Raw genomic sequence first — 24400 nt, forward strand, 5'->3', positions numbered from 1 at the left:
CGCGCGCCGTGCGCGCGCACACACCACCGACAACAGAGAGAAAGAAAAGAAAAAAAGACAACACAAGGAAGAAAAAGAAAGAGAAATAAAACCAAGCGCTGAAAACATGAAATCTATGAGAACCACAATTTAAGAAGATGAGGAAGGGACCAGGAAGAATGGAAATGAACATGACTGAGAAAAAAAAAAAACAAGGAAGAAACAAGACCAGAAAAGACAACAACAGGAATAAATCCACAGGTAGTTCTGTGTTAGGACCAAGAAAGGGAAAAGGTGAGAGGGGAAAGGGAAGGGAAGTGGAGATGTGGAGAGTGAGGAAAAGGGAGCCAGGGAACCTGAGAGAATCTTGAATATGGAATCTTGAGGATGGGATCTTGAGGATTGTGCCGGTGAGGCTGAGACTGAAAGCTGATCTGATCTTGACTACCGGATTGACCACCACACTGTGCAGTGCAAAATGTGGAATGCACAATGAAGTGGACACTTGTCAGTCACAAAAAAGGACTTCATGGGGTACCCATGGCCCCAAGAAATTTGTAAAATATGTACAAAGAAACTCCATGATGTTGTGCACATTTTGCTCCCCAAAAATTTTATTACCTGGTGACAAATGGCGCGTCCAGAGAGGATTGAAAAACATCATTTTTCTGATTCTCTTCTGCCACAGGGTCAACATAACGCATAAGTCCCTCCTTTGGAGGGTCCCTGTGGGATCCCTCCAATAGAGGGACTTAGTTAAGTTAGCTCCAACACTGTCTCTGATTTTGAAGCAAATGTGACCAATGTTTTGTATGTTGATCTTCCAATTGGCAGGAAGAAGGCCAAAACACTCCAACAGCTTGCAGCGAAAGAAGAAGTGTGGAAAGATTGAATCTCACGTGCTCATGAGTCAGTGGTGTTGGAAGAAAAACACCAGGACAAAATTTTTGATATTGAAGCTCATGTGTTGGAAGCTCATCAAGCTTCTTCATCTCAAACAGGGAAGACTCAAAGCTCCCTGTCTACCTTTGACGTCCCACTGGTGCTTAATGGGATTGTGTTGCAATTGATGGTGAGTTTCTTGGTCTTTCATTGTGTGATAGTTATCAATGAAGTTGACAAATGAGATTCACCTGTTTTGTCTAATGTCAACTGCAGTAATAATAGCCACTGGATTTTTATCAAATTCATATTCCAGGTAAGAGCTTTTCTCATCTTCCACAATAATTTTGTGCATGATAATACAAGCTTTCATTATATTGTTCAGGTTTTGGTGTTTCCATCCCTGTGCTGGTTGAGATACAATTGCAAAGCAAGATTGAAGAGCAGCAAATGCCCTCTTGACATCTTTTTGGTGAGCTTCCTGAATTTTTACAAAATGCTTTTGGTCTAGACCACAAGGTTGCAACAATGTTTTAACAAATACCACCCAGTCTGGGTATATTCCATCAGCAAGGTAGTACCCTTGTTTGTACTTGTGACCATTGATTTTACAGTTTTGCAAGGCAATGAGCTGTGCTGGTGCACCTGCAAAATTTACATTTTGCATGCGGGCCCTTAATTTGTCAAGCCCATGGGCCCAAACCACAACCTGAACATATTTTTGTGCGTTTCAGACCAAGGGCAGTCCAGAAATATTTTGGCTAAGGTTTCTGCCCAGCCGTTCATTTTTTTTTCTTGAAATGTCACCCAGACTGATTGGACCCACCTAGACCCACCTGCGTATAGTCATATTTATGGACTTATGGTTTAGCATGTGGCCTGTATAAAGCCCCATAAACCCATAGATTGATGTTCTAAACCCATAACCACAAGCCAAAAGGCACCACTGGTAGTGGCATGCTGAGACATCAACACGCAGGGTCAAACTAGAGATGGCACTTGGGTACCCATTTGCGGGTACCAGGCACTCACCAGCAGGTACCCAGAACACCTGCTCAGCACCCGCTGGCGGGTGCCGGGTGCGGGTGCGGGTGTTCAGTTTTTGGGCAGGAAAAGAACAGGTACCCGCCCATCTTGGTGGGCCAGATGGATTGGAGGGATCTCTCCGTTTGAAGAGGTGGGAGGTGTACATACCACCTCAAGCAGAGCAATCCCTCTGCCCAGAGGTGTGTACACTTCCTCAACCGGAGGAGTCCCTCCGGTCAAAAAGCTTGTGCACCTCTTTGACTGGAGGGATCCCTCCAGTTGTCAGGCGCGGTGATGCCAAGAGTACTTGTACTCCTCTAGCTACACCGGTGACTGTGCACAGTGCAATGAAGCGCGCAGCAAATGCGCGGTAAAATTACAAAATAACTGGGAGAAGTTATTTCTAATGGACCCAAAAAAAAGGGTTAACGGAGGGGCCAGGGGCGCCTGGGGTGGTTGAGTGCCCTCCGCGGTTCTTACAGGGCCTGCGCACGAGATGCGCAGGGGTGTTTTTAAGGCCTGTGACAGCCTGTGACGTCTGGGGCCCTTGGAAAGGGGGTAGTTGTACGCAGAAACGCACCCAGGATAGAGTTTTTGGGATAAAATCCCGGTAGAAAAGGGAAAAAACGCAGACTTACTCTCAGCAAGGGTCTGCGGTAAAAAAGACTACTGATTCAAGAAAACCAAGGTCGAGGCGAGGTTAGTCTAGCACACAGGTCGATTAGACGAGGGCTAGACTGGCAATTCTTTGAGGTAGTTATAAATGTATCTGGGGGACCTTTAATTGCCCAAAGGCCCCAGTTTATATAGTCGAGCTACAACCGGTAGGGTTGTAGCTCTGTATAGTTATTCTTCCTTTGGCTCTTCGGCCGGAGGAGTGGAGCGTGGGCAGGAGCTTTTTTGCATTCTATTACTCACGTCGCTCCTGTCATACATCTTTGGAGATGGTGTTCTCTCTTCCTCGATCCGAGGGAGGGTATTAGTTCTCCAGTCCTTTCGCAAATGTTCATCTGTGGCTGGGGGAGGCTCAGTAGTTCACTTTACTGCTACACTCCTCTGGCTGTTTCACATTGGTCTTTCTGTTGACATTCTCCTAGTTCAATCGAACTGGACAATGTCTTGCGACCCGTTTTCTGAGCTTGAGAACAGGTTTTAACCAGTTCATTACTAGTTCTCCGGCTTTTTCCTTGGGCTGTAGTTCTACCATTTGCCACTCAACTCGGTCTAGGGTTTGAGGGGATATATATTGCATAGTTTTTTATGCGCGGCGCTCTGCGCTGCAATCATTCACTAATGAATACCATTTTTAACCTTGATGCTGTACATGATATTTGTGAAATAGTATACTACTTTGGATGATGATCACTTGGCTTGTTCCTCTTTGGGGTGAAAACATTGTCTAAGAGTAGATTTTCTAACATGTGATAATGGAATCTTTCAGAAGTGTCCCCTTCAGTCCTAGAGTAGATTTGTACTATGTATTGTATGTGATTTGTATGTGAAACTAGGATTTACTATGTATTTGATTATTTAATTAAATAGACTGTGACTGGTTTTCTGGGTGATAATGTAATTGAGAAATATGTGTAAGGTGTTGGTTGTAGTATGTTTTGTACTATAATGGTTTTGTTTGTACTTTATAATATATTATTATCTTAATTCTTCCCTATTTTTGATGTGTTTGTAAGTGGATTAGTCTTACCACACCGGTCATTGATATAATTGATGGCTGGGAGGACTTCCTCCCGGTCATTGATATATAATCGTTGGCTGGGAGGACTCCCTCCTGGTCATCAATATAATTGATGGCTGGCGGTCATCAATATAATTGATGGCTGGCGGTCATCAATATAATTGATGACTGGGAGGAATTCCTCCTGGTCATCAATATAATTGATGGCTGGGAGGACTCCCTCCCGGTCATCGATATAATTGATGGCTCAATGGCTGGGAGGACTCCCTCCCGGTCATCGCAATGAGCTTGCTGACTGTGGGAATCCCTCCCGGTCAGCAAGTGTATGTATTGCTGACACCCCGGGCAAACTGGGGTCATGACAGGCATACAGGTTGCACAGTCCTGCATCATGCATGTCACATAAAAAATTCCCGTGCCCTGTGTCATGCATCATTTGCAGGACTGGCTTTCATGTATGTGAACTGTAGCTGACAGGTCTGTGAAAGCCTCTGCACAGTCACTGTACATGTGACATGTTGGAGATGTGAGCTGCATGTCAAGATCCGGACAGCTTGTCATGTATATGTGACAGGACCTGCATGACCTGACATGCATACAGGACCATGCAACCTGTACAGCTCTCATGACCCCGATTTTCCCGGGGTGTGACCAGGAGTGATTTCTCACTGGCAGTGAGTATATCAGAGCGGGTACCCGTCCCTGCACCCAGCACCCGCCAGCAGGTACCCGGTATACCCGCCAAGCACTCGCCGGCGGGTGCCGGGTGCGGGTGCGGGTGTTGAGAATTTGCAAAATTTCAGGCGGGTACCCGTGTAGAGACTGTAAAATGAAGATGTGTCTGGTGAGAGTCTAACTCACAACCTCAGCTATGCTGAGACACATACTAGAGTGCTGCCTTTACCAACTAGGCTACAGACACTTGTGACTGCCAGCTGGGTGGTTGGTTGGTAGTGCTCATGGGTTGATCCAACAGCCCTCCATACTGTGGTGATACATCATGGTAACAGACTAACAGACAACTCAACAACCCGCACCCGCGGTGGGTACCCAGGTGCGAGAGGCCATCTCTAGGTAAAACCCACAACCACTCAAACTGACCAATGGCAAAGGGGAGACAGAATCACTACGCCACAACAGATTTCTGTCAAAACCCCATAATCCAATAAAAAACTGTGGATTGAGGGGTATCCTCACCCAAAAAAGCCGCCCATAATTTTTTTTGCCAAAAAATTGACCCCCAACTGTCTGGACCAAGAAAAAAAAAGTAAAGTGGAATGCCTTGCGCAACTGTATATTGGCATCTTGCAACTTCTCCGTTTGAGAGTTTCTTGAAGAGTGGGGATTGGTCTAAAACGTTGATATTGTTGCGTGATCCTGGCAGTCCAAAGTAAGCATGCCGGATCCACGTATCTTGGGATGCCACCGCCTCCAGTATGACTGTTGGAACCTACATGCAATGATTAAAAACATTAAATCAAAAACAAGCACACAATGTAATAAGATATTTCACTTCACATACCTTTTCCTTTCCTTGAAATTGTCCAGCCCAACCTGAAGGGCAATTTTTCCACTGCCAGTGCATGCAATCCACTGAACCAAGCATGCCAGGGAAACATTTCTTTGCTCCAATCAACAGTAGTCTCTCCAGGTCTTCAGCAGTGGGGGTGCGGAGATATTCAGATTCATAGATTGCAACAATGGCATTGCAGAAGCAATCCATACATTTCAGCAATGATGTTTCAGATAGTTGAAGGTACTTGTCATTACAATCACCAGCGGCCCCATACACAAGCATTTGGAGGGCAGCTGTGGTCTTCACAGGAGGATGCACTCCAAAAAAAATTCGTCAACTGTGAGCAGTTGAAATGTGGTAGCTCTGAGTAAGCTTGTGGTGTTACACCAGCCTTACTCAAGGTTTGACTCAACCGAAGCTTTAATGCACAGTCACTGGGCACCTTGCACAGTGACTGTGCCAAAAAAGGCACTTGTGCATCCAGGTGGAGTTACAATGGCAGCTTGACTCAAGTATCCTGCGTGTCAACTGCAAGCAGTTGACCAAGTTTTTTTTGCAGTGATGCAGTCCCATTTTTCCTAACGTGTTGGTTTTCTGAACAAAGTAGTTGTCAAACTGTTGAACATCCTCAGTTATCTTCAAGAAGCGGTGTTTTGCCATGCAAAACCAACATCTGAATTTTGATTCTCTGTAGAGCAACAAATCACAGAAGAAATGTTTGCAAAGTTGTTGATAACTAGCTTTGAAGTCGCAAGGTAGGTTTGGCTGTTTTCCTGGTTTTGATCCACCATGAGTGGGGAACAGGTTGTCAATACTGTCGTCTTCATCATCAACAATAAATTAGTCGCTCCCTGGAGAAGTAGTTTTGTTTGGGAATTGGAACTTGCAACGAGTTGTTTCTTTTGAATTAAAACTTGTGCAAGGAGCATTTCAGGCAAGGGATCAATGGCCATATTGAGTGAATTGTCCATAGTTTCCAATGAGTTGTCCATGACTGTATCAAGTTATCACAAGTTTCCAATGGGTTGACCTTGAATCTTGTCCTAAATTCTACCATGTATCTTTCAAGCAGACCGGGTGTAGTAGGGGGGGGGGAAGACTTTCACGATGTCAAGTTGGCAGATTTGGTGCCCTGCAGTGTGAGGAAGCTTTGGTGCAGGATGCTAAAACTGTGTCGCAGTTGCCAAACTTGAGGATTTGGCAACACAATTTAGCACCCACGGTGGAGATACCCGTGGTGAGGCTGTCTGTGAGCCAACAAGGGGATGGGAATGGGCTGTCTTGCCTGAATGGGACAGAATATTGCCGTGCGGTTTGACAACAAACTGTGAAATTTTTGCACCCGGTTTGTACTTAAATAGTCTAACTTAGCTAATTCCCTCCTTGGGGGAGCAAAGCGACCTCCAAAGGAGGTACTTATGCGCTATGTCCACCCTGCGGCAGTAGAGAATTAGGCATTTTGGTGGGGACTTTTTTAAAATCAATCTCCCACATGAGTTTCTGAACCTTTTTGGCTCTAATTTACATTTCTAGCATGGCTTAAGCTGTCCCCTTCTTTCTACTATTTTTTCTCATCCTCAACACCTCTGGTTGAGCTGCAATCATAGTTGTAACATTATCACTTTTTAGATTCTGTAAATACAGTGCAAAATGTGGAATGCACAATGAAGTGGACACTTTTCAGCCACAAAAAAGGACTTCATGGGGCACCCAAGGCCCCAAAAAATTTGTAAAATATGTACAAAGGAACTCCATGATGTTGTGCGCATTTTGCTCCCCCATCATCCAAGTATATTAAAGTCAGTGAAACATAGAATGAAGGATCAAGGGTTCCCCCTAGAAATATAGAAAATCACAAAAAAAAAAGGCCAAGGGTTTCCCCTTTACACAATCTAAAATCTAGAAAAATTACAAGACACTCAGAAAAAAGAAAAAACTACAATCAGCCCGCTAGCATCAGCAAGCTGATGCACTCGGGCCCACCTTCCATCCCTGTCTAGCAGGGTTAAAAAAAGATGGGTGGATGACCCCCAGCGCGCGCAGTAAAGGCATTATGCAAAGGGGGGCCAACAAATATTGCCCCTCAGACTGCGCAAGCTGAAGGGATTTCACAGGAAGACCGCAGCACGAATGAAGGAACAGAGATGAGCCTTTGGGCTCGAGAGGGGACAGTGGGGAGGAGAAGCTCACCGGATCGGCTCGGATATGTGGCGCGGAAAGAATGGAGGAAGAACCAATGATTGATTTCAGGTTTGTAGGCTATGTTTTAAGTAGGCTACAATACAAGGACCAACTTGTGGTTGAGAGAATATTGAATATGAAAGAAGACAATAGAACCTGATGGAAACTCAGGATGAGAAAACAGGTGACATACAACCAATCACTAACAGAGCGCGCGCACCAGAGAACACAGTAGAAGGAAAGCAATACAGCTAATCTAGGCAGGGATCAAAGTCACAAGGCTAGTACGGCAAGATAGCATGACCAAACTAAAAGGAAACACAGGTGGTATGAGCATAAGTAGAGATGATGATGTAGGCAACAAGTAGCTCAGTGAAAAGAAGGCAGAGGGAAGATTTGAAAATCCAACACAAGCGCAACAGCAGAGGGGATTGAGACTGGCCCCCGACTGGAATTACAGCATGGGGGACAGCCTGGAGATTAAAGCTTGAGTAGTGCCCCCATTTTATAGACAACCTTTATACACAGACTCTGCAGACCCTTCCTTGTGCTTGCCAACCTGCCAAATTCAACTTGGCCAGGTCAACCATCGTCCAGACACCCGCTTAGCCCAGATCACCGTAGCCAGTTTGACTAACCGGTGCTACCCAGTTTGGACACAGACACCAACCTGAGCTTGTTGCTAGATTTGAGCAAAGATGGGAAAAGCTGGGAAAGCAACAACCCTCCAGACCTTGCCTGGACAACCCTTGTCAGTCCCCACCTGCAAGTACGCCACACTTCCCCTTGCCAGTCTCCACCAAGCAGCCATGTCACAGCTAGCGGCGCCATTCATTCAGCCCGCCAGGTTCTCTGCTCCCGCGGGTGAATCTGTGTTGCCTGTCCAGTGCAAGACTTACTGGATCACCACTACCACCGTCCAGCCGCACATGCAACCCACGCCCTCATAACGTCGTCGGATTCCCTAGCGCCCCGCGGGTATCTAAACAGAGCCACACAATCTTTGACACTAACTTGCACGACTATTGTTTGCTTAACACGGCCATAGGCACAGAGCTGCTTGGCTTCCCCTCCTGTCCGCAGAAGAGTTCAAGCTTGTCCCCCAGCCAGCAGCAGAAGAACACCCGTCCGCTACTGAGCCTGTCAACGACTTGCGGATGGGCAGCTTAGCCAGGCTCGAAGCTAACTTTGAAGGAGCCCTGTTTGAGGAAATCACCTTGTTCCTGCGCACCACAACCCAGCCAGGGAACCATGCCACATGAGGGGAGACCAGCGGTGTTGGAGATGGAGGCTGATGACGGAAGGCTGCCGGAGGCTGGCTCAGTGCCGGTCGCCTCTCTGTCCGGCTCCCCAACATCCATATGGGTCTCCCCCATGCCGCCCAAATAACCCTCCATCTGTCGTGCCCGAATTCGAAAGTGTTGAGTTGTCTGTTAGTCTGCTACCATGATGTATCACCACAGTATGGAGGGCTGTCGGATTGACCCATGAGCACTACCAACCAACCACCCAACTGGCAGCCACAAGCGTCTGTAGCCTAGTTGGTAAAGGCAGCACTCTAGTATGTGTCTCAGCATAGCTGAGGTCGTGAGTTCAACTCTCACCAGACACATCTTCATTTCACAGTCTCTACAGAAAGACAACCAAGACGCGTCTGTCGAGTTGCTCAAAGAGTCAAGCTAGTAGGAATAAGCGCTGGTCTTTGTCTTTGTTGTTGGCCGCCCCCGCTGCTGTTGCTGCTGCTGACCCCGCCAACTTCCCGCCCTCGCCGCCCACCTCCGACCTCTTGCCCCCACTTCCCCTACAGCAACATCCTCTTCCTCCCGCCAATCCTCTTCCTCTCGCCAATCCTCTCCACCCCGCCTCCCCCCCTCTGCTTCTTTGGCCCCCGACCTCTTGCCCAATCCCTCCCCTGCTAACTACCTTCCCCCGCTTGCTTCCAAGCCGCCGTTGACTCCCGCACGCCGAGTTTTTGTTTTTGTTTTTTTGTTTCTAGCGTCCACTGATCTGCATCCTGTCCTCCTCACTCCTCTTTGCCAACTTGCTAATAAAAATTGATTTGTTCTACATACATACATTTTTCAAGAGGTATTGATGGCCATTTGAAGCTGGTGCCACCATATTTCATTGTTGATGGAGTAAAGGTGGATGGAGCAAAAGCAGAAAATGGTCCATAGATGGAGATGACTTGGGTCCGAGATCCCAGACCAATCAACTACAAGAAAACTCAGTCTGAAATGGCTGTTTGAGGCTTCTTATAAAAACAAACTCCCCGCCAAAAGGTCTACATACTCCAAGAGTGGCAGTGCAGCTCCAATAAAACCCCTGTAAATTGTTGGTAGTTTTTGCACAGTAGGTTTGAAATGTGGAATTGCCACCCTTGAGACAAGCTTAAATAAGTCTCCCAGGAGGGACTTGTGCTAAGTTTGCTGCTCTCAAACAAGAATTATAGCAGTGAAGCAACAAAAATTCTTCTAATGCTCAATTTGAAGGTTGGAAAAACATAAAAAATGTCATTATTTATCATAGTAAGTTGAATCTGAATCTTAGGCATGTCCAGGTTGAAATCTTGCCAAATCAGGTTGAGTATATTGATGCATGCACAATTGAAGCTTGGCTTGACCAAGATTTTCCTGGGGCATCACATACAGCGGCGCAGCCACCTTGGCCCCTAGTTTTTTTAATTCTCTACTGCCACGGGGTCAACATAGCGCAACCCTGCGGGACGGCGTCCCCCCTCCAATAAAGGGACTTAGTTAAGTTAGTTAAATAGTTAAGATAGAGGTAAGCCTCTCCTTCGGAGACACTTCGAGGAGAGGCTTAGTTAAGCTTGGCACCAATACGACACAGTTATCTTTGTTTCTCCTCATCTAACTCGGTAACTTTCTCGTCTTCCATAATGTCTACCATCGGCTCGATAAAATGGCTCTCCCGGATGCAATGTATGTGGATTGTTCAGACGAGTAAACCACTTTTTTTTGCCTTGCAGGTGTAGATTGAACTCAGGCAACAGGATATATATCGAGAATCAAACAGACAGAGAGAGAGAGAGGTCATACACATACATTTATGTATATGTTCTTCGTTTTCTTTGAAAAGAGCAGGCACAAACACATGGGAGAGGAGAGGAGAGTGGCGAAGGGGTATTCGGGAAGGAAGGGATATCTACGCGATTTGGATGCCTTGTTCATCCAAAGTTTTCAAGGTCATTGGCGCTTTCCCAGCAAAGTTTTCTTCCGGGACGCCGAGTTCGATGAGCTTAGAAAAAGCTTTAGAGAAGTCGTCAAAGAACACTTTTTCGTCGGTCGCATACCTAACAAAACCACAGAAGATACAGCCTGATGTTAGAAAGGAAAGAGAGTGTGTGTTTCTTGGTTTGGGGGAAGGGGACGCACTTTTTAGCCCAGTTGCGGAAGCTCTTGTCCATGACAATACACATATCCGTCGTCAACATCATCAGACTCTTGGTCTTCTTGTCCTCGTATTGAGGCGGACCGGACCACTTGCGAGGCTGCCACTTCTCGTCGAAGAGTAGACGGTAGTAGTCGTTAGAGAAGGTGGTAGGGGAGAAAGTCCAAGGGCCTTCGAAGCCTGAGCGATCGGTGTGGCATCTACCGAGGGCGTGGACGCCGAGAAGGGCGACGATTTCCTGAGGCCAACGCGAGTGTCAATATGAGGACGGTAGGAGCCAGATGAGGGGGGAGAAGAAAGAGACTGACCTGGTCGTTAAAGCCCATGCGGAAGAAGATTTTTCGCACGTGGTCTTGGTCCTTGTCGCCATCGGGGAGCCGGCCATCCGGGGGACAGCTCTCTGGCCCAACTCCGTCCTGGCGGCCCGGACGCCACGGGATCTTGGGCCCACCAATCTCCTGGATCGCAGCCACCCCGGCAAGCGTCCAGAGGTCGGAATACGTCAGCCCCGAGCGGGCGTACTTCTTGTAGATCGGCTCGAGCTTTTCCCGGGCTACACCCAGACCCGCGTTCGCGCCGTGGTTACTTTCGGGCTAACATCCAAAAAAAAAAAAAAAAAAAAAAAAAAACATCAGCCCGATCGGTTTGGAAATATGTGCATGTGTTACTGACTGCAAAGCGCATCGAGGCCCCGTTACTGCCACCGGTCTTGGATTCCTTGTCGTAAGTCCCAGAGGCGTGCCAGGCGAGACGTACGAGGACGGGAGCGTAGGACCCATCGTCGTAGTTACTGTCCTCCAAGATCGCGGCGATATCGTTATAAACCGCCTGGAAGTTGAGGTTACTGTTAGCGGATTTGGGGGTAGTGTATCTCTTCTGGACATCAGAGTCGGAGTCGAGGGCGTAGAAGTAGTAGGCCAAGCCGACACCACCGAGGGCGAGCCCGGCGATCAAGGGGGCCTTGGACGACTTGGACTCCGCATGCGGCGGCGGCGGCGGCGGCGGCGCGGAGGACGACTGGGCCGTCCCGGCGGACGGGGTGGAGTAGAACGATGATCGGAAGGCACTCGGACGGGCCCGTGGGACGAGACTGGTGGGCAGGAACTGCTTGGCCGAGGTGCGCAGGAGGTTGGCCGATCGGACGGAAGAAGCCATGGTGGTGTTCAATGTGCGGCTGGTGGAGTTTGCAGTGGGTTGTTCTGGGGGAGACGACGGGGCAGTCGAGGGGGACCAGGCTGGCTGGGATATCAAGGCTGGCTGATGTCATCTACCCACAGCTGATTGGTCAGAACAGCTTACATCAGCCACCAGAGTCAACTTACATAGACTGGCAACTTGTAACTTCCTGACGTCCATCGCAACCCACGACCCATATTCCAACACTGGCCATTTCAAACAGACAACAGAGCAGAACAGGACCCAGGAAACCCCCCATAAATGACCATAACCAAAATGTATGGATTTTTGGGCAAAAACCAAAAATGGTACGCACAAAATGTGTATGAATGACCTTTTTTTTGGTGAAACGTACACACCACAAAGGTATGAAAAAAAGCCTGGGGATGGGAGGGTAGTAACCTAAAATGTATGCGAGTCAACAGGGAAAAGGTCCTATGTAGTGCTCCTCTTTGCACCCCCCTGCACCCCCCCCCCCCCCCCTCCCCTTGATGACCGGCACACACCAGTCATCAAGTGGGGTTCAGCCCACTTGTGTGCTGGTCATTGAGCGGGTTGTGTACCCTCTTGATGACCGGTGTGTGCCAGTCATCAAGTGGGTTGTGTACCCACTTGATGACTGGACTGTGCCCATTGAGCAGGCTGAGACCCACTCAATGACTGGTGTGTGCCGCTCATCGAGAGGGTTTAAAGATCCTCAATCTGAGTTTTTTTTTCTATGTTTATACAGGCCCGGTGCCCCCTGCAGGGCAAAAAATGGTAGGCACGGAGAATGTATAGAAAGTTGGGAAATACTCTGAGCGTACACACGAAACGTGTATGAATGAGGTCAAAAAATGTATGAATTTTGGCCAAATTCTGGATTTTAGGTTACGGTCATTTATGGGGGGTTTCCTGGGTCCTAGCAGAACTCAACAAAGTCCCTCCTCGAGGGAGCTTCGATACATACATAGCAACCTCTGAAGAAAGGGCTTGCCTCTCATAAAGCATGTCTTGCCCTATAACAGACTCAAGACAAATGGCAGCAAAGATACCACCCTCCAAGTTATGGTAACTGCTGAAATGTGATCCATTTATTCAAAATGGATAATGTAATCTGGTCACCAGTTTTCAGGGGGTTTCACAATAAGGATACCCCAGAAGGAGTTCAAGCCCTTGCAAGCATTGCTATGAGGTTCCTGAGGGCAATTTCTTCCTTGAATTGCAGGCTAGAATTTAAGCAAGTAGATCATGCACAAGTAAGCAAATTTTGTGCCATGGGAAGCAAGAATTAATATTGTGAAACCCCCTAATGGTAACTGGCCCATAAAGTGAGTGAAAAGGTTACATTACAGTTATATTCCCAGTTACAGGTAACATAACAGCCAGCTGATCCCACTTGTCATCTGGTGACATTTTATGTCCCTGGTGACAATATCTCTACAAAATTATTAATTGTGTGATTCAATCCAGTAAGAAATTAAATTAATTCCAATCATCATGCAAACGAGATCAAGAAGTGAGATTTTTTCTTCTTGTTGTACTTATCAAGCTCTTTGAGGAGTTGCAAGTAAAGTTCATGTTGTCTTCTTTGAAAATGTTCTTCATCAGGCAAGCTTTCAATTAGTTTGATCATGTCATCTGCTGCCTTGTGGACAAGGGTGAAAATGGAGTCCTTTTCCAAATTTCCTTGGTTTTGAATTTGTTCTGGCGGGTCAATTAATATTGCATTCAGTTTGACTAGCTGATTTTTCAGCTCCTCTTTCCAGGAATTAAGATCACCGGTCCACATGGGAGACTTGCATTTCTCTAGTATACTAGGGAGTTTGTCTTTCTGGAGAAGTTGTGAAAATGTAGTGCCTTCTTGTTTCTGATTCAGGTCTTCAAGAGCCTTCTCCAGCTTTTCAACAATTTTGTTGAATTGGGAATCGGCCCCGAGTCGCCAATGAAACTGTCCGTCTGCAACCAAGAAATCCGATTTGGAGGAAGAAACTGCACTTTCTGTCAGCTTTCTTGCTGAATGGAGTTGGTCCTCCCTCGCCTGTGGGCCCTCTGACTGGAAATGGCAGGAATACAAAAAGCCTCTTACCATTAGTCCCCGATAACTTGATGTCATTAGTTGATGTTGCGCCTTGACCCTGGTCAGAAGGGGTGTTAATATGTGATTTCTGAGACTCGGAGTGATTGCCTTTCTCCACCGGCTCGTCGGGTAGCGGTCTCGAGTTTTCCTGATTGGCAGACATTGGTTCCTTGGGAAGCAGTCTTTCCCTGAGCGCGTCTGCCTCCTGGCATCGTTCATTGTATGCAGTTGTTTGTGATGTATTACCGCCTTCGTATGCGAAAGATGAAATTCCAGTCAAATTAATATCAAGATTCGCGCTGGAGCGGATGAAAGATTACGTTGCACACTCACAGCCAAAACAATTCAACAAGTCTGGGGGAGCACCTTTCATCTGGCGGACCAGCCACGACAGATGAAATGTGTGGATGGTGAGCCATCGTATCGAAGTAGCAAGTTTCATGAACTAAACTCGCGAGTGGAATATTTGGCGGCTAAGGCTTGAAGAAGGAACGCATGTGCAAACAAGAGTATGCACATTTCTCGAGCGGCAAACCTCCTGCATATTTATCCTGAAATTATCGACCATCCTCAGACCCGAGGTAAGTGTTTGAACGGACTTGATAGTACAGTCTGCATAAGAAGTAACGTCGGAAGCAAATGCATCTGCGAAGTCTAGTGTATGAACGAACTCAAGTCATTTTAATCGGTGAGCTCCCTAACTTATGACATGTCCCCCTGGTGAGAGGCTTGCTTTGATTAGCACTGGTACTGGCGACGGAGAGGCACTTGCGTACACCTACACCTGTTCTATTTAGACTAGAATAGCGCTGCTCCGCGAGAAACTAGTGGAGCAGCAAGTTACCATTTGGCTGGGAGCATTTTTTGACTGTGGGTTGTTCCGCTATACGCCTCGGCCGAAGGACATGGCCGGGATAGGTTAGGCTGAGGCCGGACCACCTCGATAAGACGACAGGAGTGGATCGCGCGGTTAATTAGTAGGGTCAGACATTACAAGAGGCAGGCAGACTCAGGGCCACTTTGGAGACCAAGGTAACAGACCCCATGTGAGAGGAGCGACTCCCTACAGGAGACTCCTCTTGGCATCCCACATGCCCTGAGAGTGCAGTGGCGCTGGCCGACTGCAAAGGTCCATCTGTATCCTTCAGCAGCTTGAGAGGGGTCTTATCATGCATTGGAGACTCTGGGGCCAATCACATACAGCGGGCCCAGACTTTTCCAGGATCCGGATGACATCTGCCCAAATCGGCTGATGCTACACAGGATCCGCCCGACGAGACCGCGCCCGCCGTCAGGCCGGGCAGTTCGATCATGTGAGCGACTAAAGGTCCGGGAGGACCCTGGTCCGGGTTTCGAATGCGCCGGCGGCTGTCCTTGGCTAACTGCGCGGTTGGTGGCAAGCTGCTCGACTGGCCAGTCAACGTCAGTTGACGGTCGGACTGCATTTGAGCCTCTCGAACAGAGGGGACCCCGAAACGCGAGGGGCGCTTCGCGCCAGCCCGCACCAGCGGTGACGAAACTTGGAGGTTTTCAACAAAGTACATAGAGCGCCACCTCCATGTACCACGGGGCAGGGTTATGGGACGTGTTTCTTGCCCGAGCGTCGAGGAAACAGTACTGGATTTCCTCAATTGCTCCTATGGTGTATGTATTTATCTAAACTCTGGCCTCTAGCTCAGGCAAACTACTCCCACATTACCCAACTATGGTGGGCTGGATCACGGACTTTAAGTTGAATAAGATTGACAAGCTGCCCCTTGCGATCAGCTTTGTCCGCGGTCTGTATCGAGAGCTGAATCTGCATGGCTGTCCTTTGAATCGACTTGATTCGGTCTTCTTCTCCATCCACTAGCATGTCAGTGTTTTCCATGAGCATTGCATACTTTTAATTGGCTATCTTGCTGCAGTTTGCGTTGTCCCTCCACATTCCTAATCTTAAACCATCTTCGACTCCGAGGTTGGAAGTAACAAACTACCCTCACTCATTACAACTCAGATTTTTTCTGTGATTCTCCGAATCAATTTTACCCCGTATTCTCTTGCAAACCAAAAAAAAGGCTCTTTGATCTACCCAACTTGATTGACCCGTCCCAATACCTTACCCAAGGCGGATTGAGTTTCTTCAGGATACCCAACAAGGCCTTGAAACTGAACGGCGAAACACGTGGATAATCTTGAAAAACTTGCCAGAATGCTGTTTCTTTTTACCCGAGTGGGCCCCAACGGTCAAAGTCAGTCAGGTTCTCAGCACATCTCTTTTAGCTTGTCCCCTCGCCCTGCTGCAGGCTGATAACGCGATCAATTTAACAATCAACCTGAACCAGGCAGTGCGCCGGAAACTTCATCATCGTGGATGCTGAACGCATCGTCGCGTGACTTGAGGAAAGCAAAGTCTACCCCCATCCTACGAATAAACGGAACTACGCCAACGACTGCTGGCGCTCCTTCACCAGAAACTACTTCCGCCGGAATTGCAACAGATAGCTTGGGTGTACCTTCTTCTTTGACGGGTCCAGCTTTAAGCACCTCAACAGCGGTCAGGTTGGCGTGCCCAAAACCACCACATATTTCCGATCAAGCTCAAAATAAACATGCCTCATTTACCCGTAAAATTCGATACCGCCTGTCTTCATTGTTGAGTTTTTCTCTATAGAGTACGAAAACGTGCCTTTTTCAAACCCCCCTAACCCAATTAATCTCTGCTAAATATTTGTGAACAGTAGCAATCGAGGGCCGGGGAGTCCACTCCTTCAGCAAGCAGCCACCTCCCCCACCCGACCGGACGACTTTTCACCGCCTGTTTCATATTCACACGGATCATGTACAATGCATTCTTCTGGCAGCATGTCTCCAACGACCGAGAAATACCCGTCAAAACTTTACGACGATGCAAAAGCTGTGCCAGCCCGCGAATCGCGAGACCGTTCACAATCTGTCCTGGAGCAAAGGTCGCCCTCTTATGCTAGTATGACGTTCTTTAAGGACGGACTCAACAAGGCTCATAAGTTTTTTGGTCGGGCGCTCGAAGGATTCTCAGACAAAGACAGTGATGAAGACGTTAGTGACGAGAGTCATGACGAGGACGAAGAGGATCTCAACATGCTCTATTCGAATGTGATGGTGCCTTTAGAGTTTCCGGGTGAGGACGACGGAGAAACCACATCCTCTTCATCTTCTCCTTTCGAGCCAGACTTTGACAAGAAAGTTGGCCAGACCACCAGCCCTGAAGACAGCACCCCTAGCTATTACTTCAAGAAACAATCTTCGTCGTGCTCATTGAAGAAGAATAATCTTTTGGCTCCGCAAGCAAGTGAACCTCTTTCGGCCAGTCTTGGTTCGGATCTTTACCCCGAAATGACCACTACCTCGAACCCCTATTCTATCACGTCCCAGCAATGTCATGACGTCAAGCTGCAAATCATCTAGAAACGACTTGGGTGTATTGATCAGATTTCTCCATCGCTGCTTATTACCTACTCGTTTTCAAATGTCCTCGACCGTAATCAATATCACCATAACCCCACGAATGGGTTTCAAGCTTGCCTTCCCAAGACAGTCCACTATGATTCTCTGACCATCTTCACTGCCTACAAGAAGCAAGATAATATTTATTTAACTTACTTTGTATCTTGAATATCAATATTTCTATTTTGTTCTTTGCAGTCCTTGTTTGACTCCGCTCCTGTATCTGTTACGATTATCTCTACATGTAGTGCTATCTCTATATCCATTTTATATCTGTCATGAAGCAATCCACATGTAATTAAAATCTACTAATGACGAGAAAATTGGACTAGCTGAACTGTATGTTCTTGGAATAATGGTGCAAATATCAAATGGGAGTGTAGAATTTTCAAAAATATATTGTACTACACTGCAGGTGAATCTGAGAAAGCCATGGCACCAAATTGGCCCAGTCGCCTTTGTGGCGCGCTTTCACTCTTCCTGCAGGCACCCTGCATTGCACCCATCTTGTGCTGGCCACATATTTACCTGTTATGCACCAGCTCCACACCCGCTGTGCTACATAGATGCTTTTGTTCCAGATGGAAAAATTTAAAGATATTTAGCTTACATATGTAGTGTTACATTCTACCCTCTTTTTAAAACACATTCCCTTCAGTTTACATACACAGTTATATACAAATGAATGTATATAGTTTACATACTAACCTCTTTGTATTTCTGTGTGGATATATATGGCTGGGTAGCAAACACTCAGCCTCAGATGCAGCTGGATAACAACCACAGTCACATGTGTAGCTAGAAGAGGTTTTAGCTCTTGGTATCACAACCACTGACATGTTCTAGGATTATAGTGGCCATACCCCAAAGCTGCATGGGGGAACCTGACTTCAAAAAAATTCACATTTTCTTACATAATCACATTTTTACATGTGGTTTGTGTGGTCTGTTTCAACTATCTGCTGGCGGGGCGTGTGCGTGCTTTGGGAAATACCAAAATTTATAAAGGAGTTGAGCTATTAAAAAGCAAACGGTGAGGAAAAGGGTCAGAGCTTCATGCTGAAACAGAATCCTAATTCAAAACAATGTTAAACCTTAAGTTTCAGAATGCATAGAAGAAGTGAGTTGAAAATGAATGATAAAGGCAGACTTTTGGCCAGCTGAACTGGCTCTAAGGCAAACACACGGGTACTCAAGGGTACCTCTCACTTCCAGTATGACTTTATTGTTCAATATGCTTATATTCTATGCCTGTATGCTTTTACCAAAACATAGCTTGTATATAGTCTACGCGGTTTCTGATTCACTAAATCTTCCTCACTGAATCTAAAATATATTTATCTTTGTTTTAGTCACCTGTCACAAGAGTTAAATCTGTGGCTTCCAGTTCCTCAAAACTGGTCCACTTCAACATGTATCAAATTCCTACATCTGGAATTACATCAGATTAAACAATCTGATATTATGATTTATATACAAAAACTGGTATCATCTCTACCAGAACTGATACTATGTGAGCCTGTGTCTCTAAAGTGACAACAGGACACGAGGAAAAGGATGGGATCTGTTTGACTTTCTTGGGATAAAGAAATAAAAAACTGAAGAAAAGAAAGAGAGATAGAGAAAAAGAGAATGATCAGGCCTAGAATTTAAGTCTTTGATTATGGTCTGGGCTATTCTCAACCTGGAAAAGTTGGATGCCAGCTGTAAAAGGCCAAAACAGTTCAACATCCTCCACAAGGAAACAGTGATGGGAATCAGAAATAGTGCAACTATTTTGCTCTGTTTTTTAGACTATGTCTAGGTTTGAGAAGAGATAACCTGATGATCCTTGAAGTTTTTAAAAGAGGAGAAAAACAAGGAGAGAGAGGTCAAGAGCAACAGAATTCACTCTGAGATAAATAAGTTCAGTGAAAGAGGGTACTTCCTATCAATATCCTGTGGTGATACTGGGAGTGAAGTGGCCTCTGTAAGGTGATCCTGGGTAGAGATGTCAGCAGGTACCCACAAGTAACTGAAACATTTTATTGCTTTGTTAGATTTCTATTACAAAGATAAGTGTGCGTTTTGAATTGAAATGAGTAGAGAAGTTGTTCCGGGTATGCACCTGAAAGCAGGGCAGAATAAGTCCGGGGTATGGATTTGTCTGAGGAAAGAAAAAGAAGGATTGGCTTTTGCACCATTCTTGCAAGCCGTTGGTTGTGCAGTAGAAAATACCGTGCGCCGGGCTGATGTAGATCACCTCAGCTTCAGTTTCTGCTTTCTTTCTTTTTCTTTTTCTTTTTCTTTCTGTTTCTTTTCTACTCACAGGTATAAGATGATTTACCGTAGTAGCTTTGTCTTATCTTGTCTGAAGGGTTCTATAAGGTCTTGTACTGAATGTATAAACATAGGTTTTTGTCTGTTAGCTTAATCACATCTTTCTGCTGTGTTCTGTGCTTTCTGGTCTTGGCTTACGGGTAGCTGGAGCTTCCAACAGTCTGGCTAGTAGGTCTGATTGTTACTTGGGTCCAAGTTGTTCTGCAAGAGTTCTACGGAGGAGCAAAGTAAAGTCAGTCTTAAAGTTTAAGTCTGCTTTCTGTTTAATCTTGGGACGTGCAAGGTTTTGTGCTGCGTCTGTTTTTGTCTTTGGGCTGTGACCGTTATGTAAGGTTCTCGCCTGGCTTGCTTCTGTAATCGGCAGGCAATACTTTGCGTTGCTTTTGCCGTGGTTGGGCTTCTGGGGCTTGGGTCTTTTGCCGCAATTGGGGCTTGGGTTTGGTGTCTGGACTGCGAAAGGGCTTACCTTTCTTTGCAGCTGGGCTGGGGCTTGCACCTTGGTTTAGCCGTGCAAGCTTCCTCAACGGTTGCTGCGGGATTTGGTCTGTATTCCTACACTTATAGGCATCATCACTGCAGACTGGAGGACTTCCAGTCGCCTAAATGGCTTGGTAATGATTTAGAGAGGTCTGCTAAACCTTGTTTGCTGGTGAAAACTCAATCTCAATCAACTTTCACCAGTCAGCAAAGTTTAGCCTATCCCTCTAGATTAAGCATTCCAGCCAATAGGAAGTCCTCCACTAAAGCAGTTGGTATAGGTTGGTATGACTACGGATGATTCATTTTCAGAACGGATGGTCCTCATATTAAAATGATGCCTTCACCCACCACCTTTGCAGTGTTTGCACCCCTTATAAGAGTCTCTCATAACTGAACAGTGTCAGATCTCACATTCAAGGCGACGTGCGCCTGAGATGAGTTCCATAGGTAATGCTCAGGTGAAATGGATTTGCGGAGAATGAAAGAAAGAGGCTGATGTGATTTTCAATCACAGAAAGACAAAACCCAGCATAACATGTAACAAAGAAGACATCATGACGCATTTATGAATTTCTCAGGATGGAGAAGGATTTCTTGTAGTGCATTATGCAGAAGACGTGAGTTGAGATTGTGGGTAGCATGGGTTACCCAGAGCTTATCCTCCATGTTTTTGATCATCAGGTCAAAATGGGGAAGTTGAGGGAAGTGTTTGAGTTCAAATTTATTCAAAACTGAGAATATCGGAAGCCGATTGCTGTTGTTGACATCCGTCAAGTAAATCATCTGGTTTACCACTTCCTTGCGGAGAAGTTGGTCCAATTCCGAGAGCAGTCCAAGTTCTTTCAAGGTTTTGCCATAGTGTTGATAGACTGCTTTGAGTGTATCGGAGAATGAACTGATTTTTTCATCATATTTTTGGAGCATCAATACATTAAAATGTTTTGGAAATGCCTTCTCCCCGTTCGAAAATTCTGTGATATGATATCGGACCAAGAATCGCAGCATGCTGTGTAAAATTTTGATGGACAAGAGCTCATTGATCGGAGGCGATTTGCTGACCGACTTGGCTGACCGGCTGATGTTGGCGATCCAATTCAGCAGGCTCGACATCAAGACGCCGATCGCATCATCATAGTTCGGGTTACCCGCGGAATACAACGCGGCAGGTTCTGTGAGCTCCATGAATCTCCACGGAAATCCATTCTTAGCGACAGACTCCACCACTTTGGAGGAATCGCGGAGCGCAGATAGCTGGCTGCTTAGGTGTAAGCGCTCTAGTCGGTGCCAGCCTGCACGAGTGAAGTCTGGTAGCAAAACAAGAACAGGAGCCAAAGTGGTTTGAGTCAGGTTCTATCGGGATGCTCGTTGCGGTTTGGAAGGGATCTATTACAGTGAAGTATCAACGTGAACTCACATTTGAAGAGTTCTTTGAGCTCTGCAGTGAACGGGCTTTCTTGAAGGGCGGCCACGAGGTCAGTGGTCAAATAAGCATTAGTGACGTCGATGTTATCTCTCAGCCTTGGGAACCTGCGTGCGAGGTAGTTGAATATCATTTGAACTCCTTGTTCCTTGTTCACTACATCTTCGAGCCACTTTCGAGAAGCAAGGCCGTGCCTTTCAGAGGTGATCAGAAATTTGACGATGGCGTCGTTCAATTGGTCAAGTGCCATTTGCTTGCGGTCAGCGTCCAGTTCATCGACATGAAAATATTTGCTTTTTGATGTCTGGAGGATTTTCGTCTTGATCGTCTCGATTGCGTTCAAGAAAGCTGAGGCTGCCGCGTCATCGCTCCCAGCTTTTTTAACAGCACCAGTCCCCGCCGATTCCTTTAGCTGGTTGGCGTTTGTGGGAGCTTTCGTAAAGCTGACGTGCCTGGCGAGAGCAGAGGTCGCTTCATGAACAGCTTTGGTGTCTTCTGGAGCAATGCCAAAACTATTGGTTCCATCCAGCACTTCGCTTTCCAAGGCGCCAAGCAGTGCTGATGCTATGGAATCCAAAAAGAAGGCCACATTAGCTGGATTGGACACTGTGTGTCAGAATCTGCTGTACCGAAAAAAAGACTCACAGTCGGCTGTCACCCATTTCGCCCAACAAAGTAGTCCGCGTCAGTAAAGCGAAATATTTGTGAATTCCATCTGAAAGATTGACTAGTTGGACTTTTCCTTACTTGCTTCTGGCACTCTATGACTATTACTTGGACCTCCATCGGAGCCGGCGCGTTTGCCACACATGGCTAGTATATGGTTTATTTTGATCAGTGTGTATCTCGATTCTTCTATATCTTAAAATTGAGATAGACTCACCGTCACCCAACTCGATCATTGACGAAGAACTCCAAGGATTCTCGTATTTATCCGCTGAGGAAGGCAAAATCTTATTGGGTGAGTTAACAAGAAGCTTGTAGATAGCTGCTAATGTTGTTGGTCATTTGAAAAGAATCAGTTGGTCTTTGGCTACTTACACTCTACTGTTTTTGCGAGAGCTGGAAAAGAATTGGGATGGGTTTCGCGGATGCCATCAAACGCCGGAACACACAAACATTGGCCAATGATCAACCCCAACAGAACTAAGATTAATGAGTTGAGAGTGCGGTAGGCGGAAAGCGTCGAATTGATTGCAGCACACATGCTGTTGGTCCAAACAGCGGTTCAAGTGCAAACAAAGGTTTAATGTAGTTTGGAAAGGGGAACACAGGACTACACAAACAGCAGGCTGCTTGAGCCTATTGCAACCACCAGCTGACCGGTGTTAAGAACATCAGCTGTCCCAAAAACTGAAATCTTCCGGTTTCAAATTCTGGTGCCGGGATCGGATACCCTTTAGAAAGGCTCCACACTTTCCTGACACTGTTTCCTACCTCCTTGACACGTTGCTCTCGCTGTATCACCCCCGTTAATGATGATAGAGTTCAAGAGGGATTGGGAGGTGGCATTCATACATATTTGGAAGCCTCCGGAGGTGGGCCCCGTAGGGCGCCTGACACCTGTCTCAGAGATCACGGGTTCGTGTTTGTGAAGGTTTGTGATCATGGGCTGGGGCCTGGAACAGTTCATCTAAGCAGCCAGTCCCACGCTTCGGAGGGCGGTGGGGCAGGCGCTAAAGGCTCGGCCTCCGAGCTCCTCCGGGGCGGAGAGTGGGTACACCTCAGTGGGTTATCTAAAAAATGGTGATTCTGACGACAATATGAACAGGTCATGGGTCAGCTTGGGTACGCTCGGTATTGGTCCTCTGCCAAGCCGCGCATACACCCTTCGCTACGCTGCGCTACAGCGCTTTTTGAAGCAAAAAGGGCCTTTTTCCGCTAAAAGCGCCTTAGCGCAACGTAGCGCAGCGTAGCGGCTGTAGAATAGCGCTAACGCTAAACAAAAATTGGCGTGCTGTTAGCGCCGCTGAAAATTAGCGCAGCGTAGCGGCGCTAACAGCGCGCTAACGCTATTCAAAAAAGGCCGGCGCTTTTTGCCGCTACGCTAAACTTTAGGGCTAAAATAGCGCATTTTAGAGTAGCGGCCCACTGTTGACTGAACCTATGAAACACCAGTTGAACAGAGGTGATCATGCAAGGAGAGATGGACTCCCAGCAAAGCAAGCAGAAGAGAGAAACAACTTAGGGACCAAATATAAGTGATTATTGAAATTGATTCAAGGCTGAAACGCTGCGCTGCGCTACAAAAAAGCGGTCTTTTAGCGCAGCGCAGCGGGGGACCGCTGCGCGGTCAGCCCAAAAAGCGGTAGCGCAGCGCCAGTCCCGCTGCGCTACCGCTGAAAATAGCGGGGCCCCGCTTTTTTCCCGACCCAAAAAGCGGTAGCGCAGCGGGCGGGGCCACTCCTTTCAGCGGCGCGCAGCGGCCACCAAAACAGCTGCGCTTTGCGCTGCGCTGCGCTTTTTTGGCTGGCAGCGGGGGAGCGCTGCGCGGCCAGCTCAAAAAGCGGTAGCGCAGCAATGGTTCCGCTGCGCTACCGCTGAAAGTAGCGGGTCCCTGCTTCTTGCCAGACCCAAAAAGCGGTAGCGCAGCGGGCGGGGCCGCTACTTTCAGCGCAGCGCAGCGGCCACCAAAACCGCTGCGCTGCGCTTTTTGAAGCGCAGCGCTTTCACCCTTGAAATTTGATTGAAAAAATATTGAAAATTGCTCCAAACTTTTTCTAGCTAAATTTTTCTGATTTTTTTTTCTTTCAAAAAATTAAAAAAACAGACTTATGTTTCCCACTGCAAAAA

General features: G+C 46.9%; 6 protein-coding genes across 6 annotated transcripts; 2 read left to right on the top strand and 4 right to left on the bottom strand.

The window, feature by feature from the left end:
- Positions 1-7975: 7975 nt before the first annotated feature.
- PtA15_12A114 (uncharacterized protein) lies at positions 7976-8227 on the top strand (the record flags this gene model as incomplete). Its single annotated transcript, XM_053161691.1, has 1 exon — positions 7976-8227. The coding sequence occupies one exon, from the start codon at positions 7976-7978 to the stop codon at positions 8225-8227; it is 252 nt and encodes an 83-aa protein (XP_053025683.1).
- Positions 8228-10442: 2215 nt separating this feature from the next.
- PtA15_12A115 (uncharacterized protein) lies at positions 10443-11843 on the bottom strand (the record flags this gene model as incomplete). The annotated part of the gene is made up of 4 exons (XM_053161692.1): positions 10443-10590; positions 10673-10926; positions 10997-11281; positions 11361-11843. The coding sequence occupies 4 exons, from the start codon at positions 11841-11843 to the stop codon at positions 10443-10445; spliced, it is 1170 nt and encodes a 389-aa protein (XP_053025684.1).
- A 1498-nt stretch (positions 11844-13341) lies between these two features.
- On the bottom strand, positions 13342-14365 carry PtA15_12A116 (uncharacterized protein; the record flags this gene model as incomplete). The annotated part of the gene is made up of 3 exons (XM_053161693.1): positions 13342-13802; positions 13933-14172; positions 14257-14365. The coding sequence occupies 3 exons, from the start codon at positions 14363-14365 to the stop codon at positions 13342-13344; spliced, it is 810 nt and encodes a 269-aa protein (XP_053025685.1).
- A 398-nt stretch (positions 14366-14763) lies between these two features.
- PtA15_12A117 (uncharacterized protein) lies at positions 14764-15467 on the bottom strand (the record flags this gene model as incomplete). Its single annotated transcript, XM_053161694.1, has 3 exons — positions 14764-14862; positions 14943-15058; positions 15125-15467. The coding sequence occupies 3 exons, from the start codon at positions 15465-15467 to the stop codon at positions 14764-14766; spliced, it is 558 nt and encodes a 185-aa protein (XP_053025686.1).
- Positions 15468-16114: 647 nt separating this feature from the next.
- PtA15_12A118 (uncharacterized protein) lies at positions 16115-17349 on the top strand (the record flags this gene model as incomplete). Its single annotated transcript, XM_053161695.1, has 3 exons — positions 16115-16154; positions 16248-16557; positions 16647-17349. 3 exons carry the CDS (start codon positions 16115-16117, stop codon positions 17347-17349), a joined length of 1053 nt encoding a protein of 350 aa, XP_053025687.1.
- A 3390-nt stretch (positions 17350-20739) lies between these two features.
- On the bottom strand, positions 20740-22814 carry PtA15_12A119 (uncharacterized protein; the record flags this gene model as incomplete). The annotated part of the gene is made up of 6 exons (XM_053161696.1): positions 20740-21537; positions 21888-22171; positions 22253-22258; positions 22355-22420; positions 22491-22544; positions 22649-22814. 6 exons carry the CDS (start codon positions 22812-22814, stop codon positions 20740-20742), a joined length of 1374 nt encoding a protein of 457 aa, XP_053025688.1.
- Positions 22815-24400: the final 1586 nt, after the last annotated feature.

This window comes from Puccinia triticina, chromosome 12A (genome assembly GCF_026914185.1).
Source record: "Puccinia triticina chromosome 12A, complete sequence".
Taxonomy (NCBI): Eukaryota; Fungi; Basidiomycota; class Pucciniomycetes; order Pucciniales; family Pucciniaceae; genus Puccinia; species Puccinia triticina.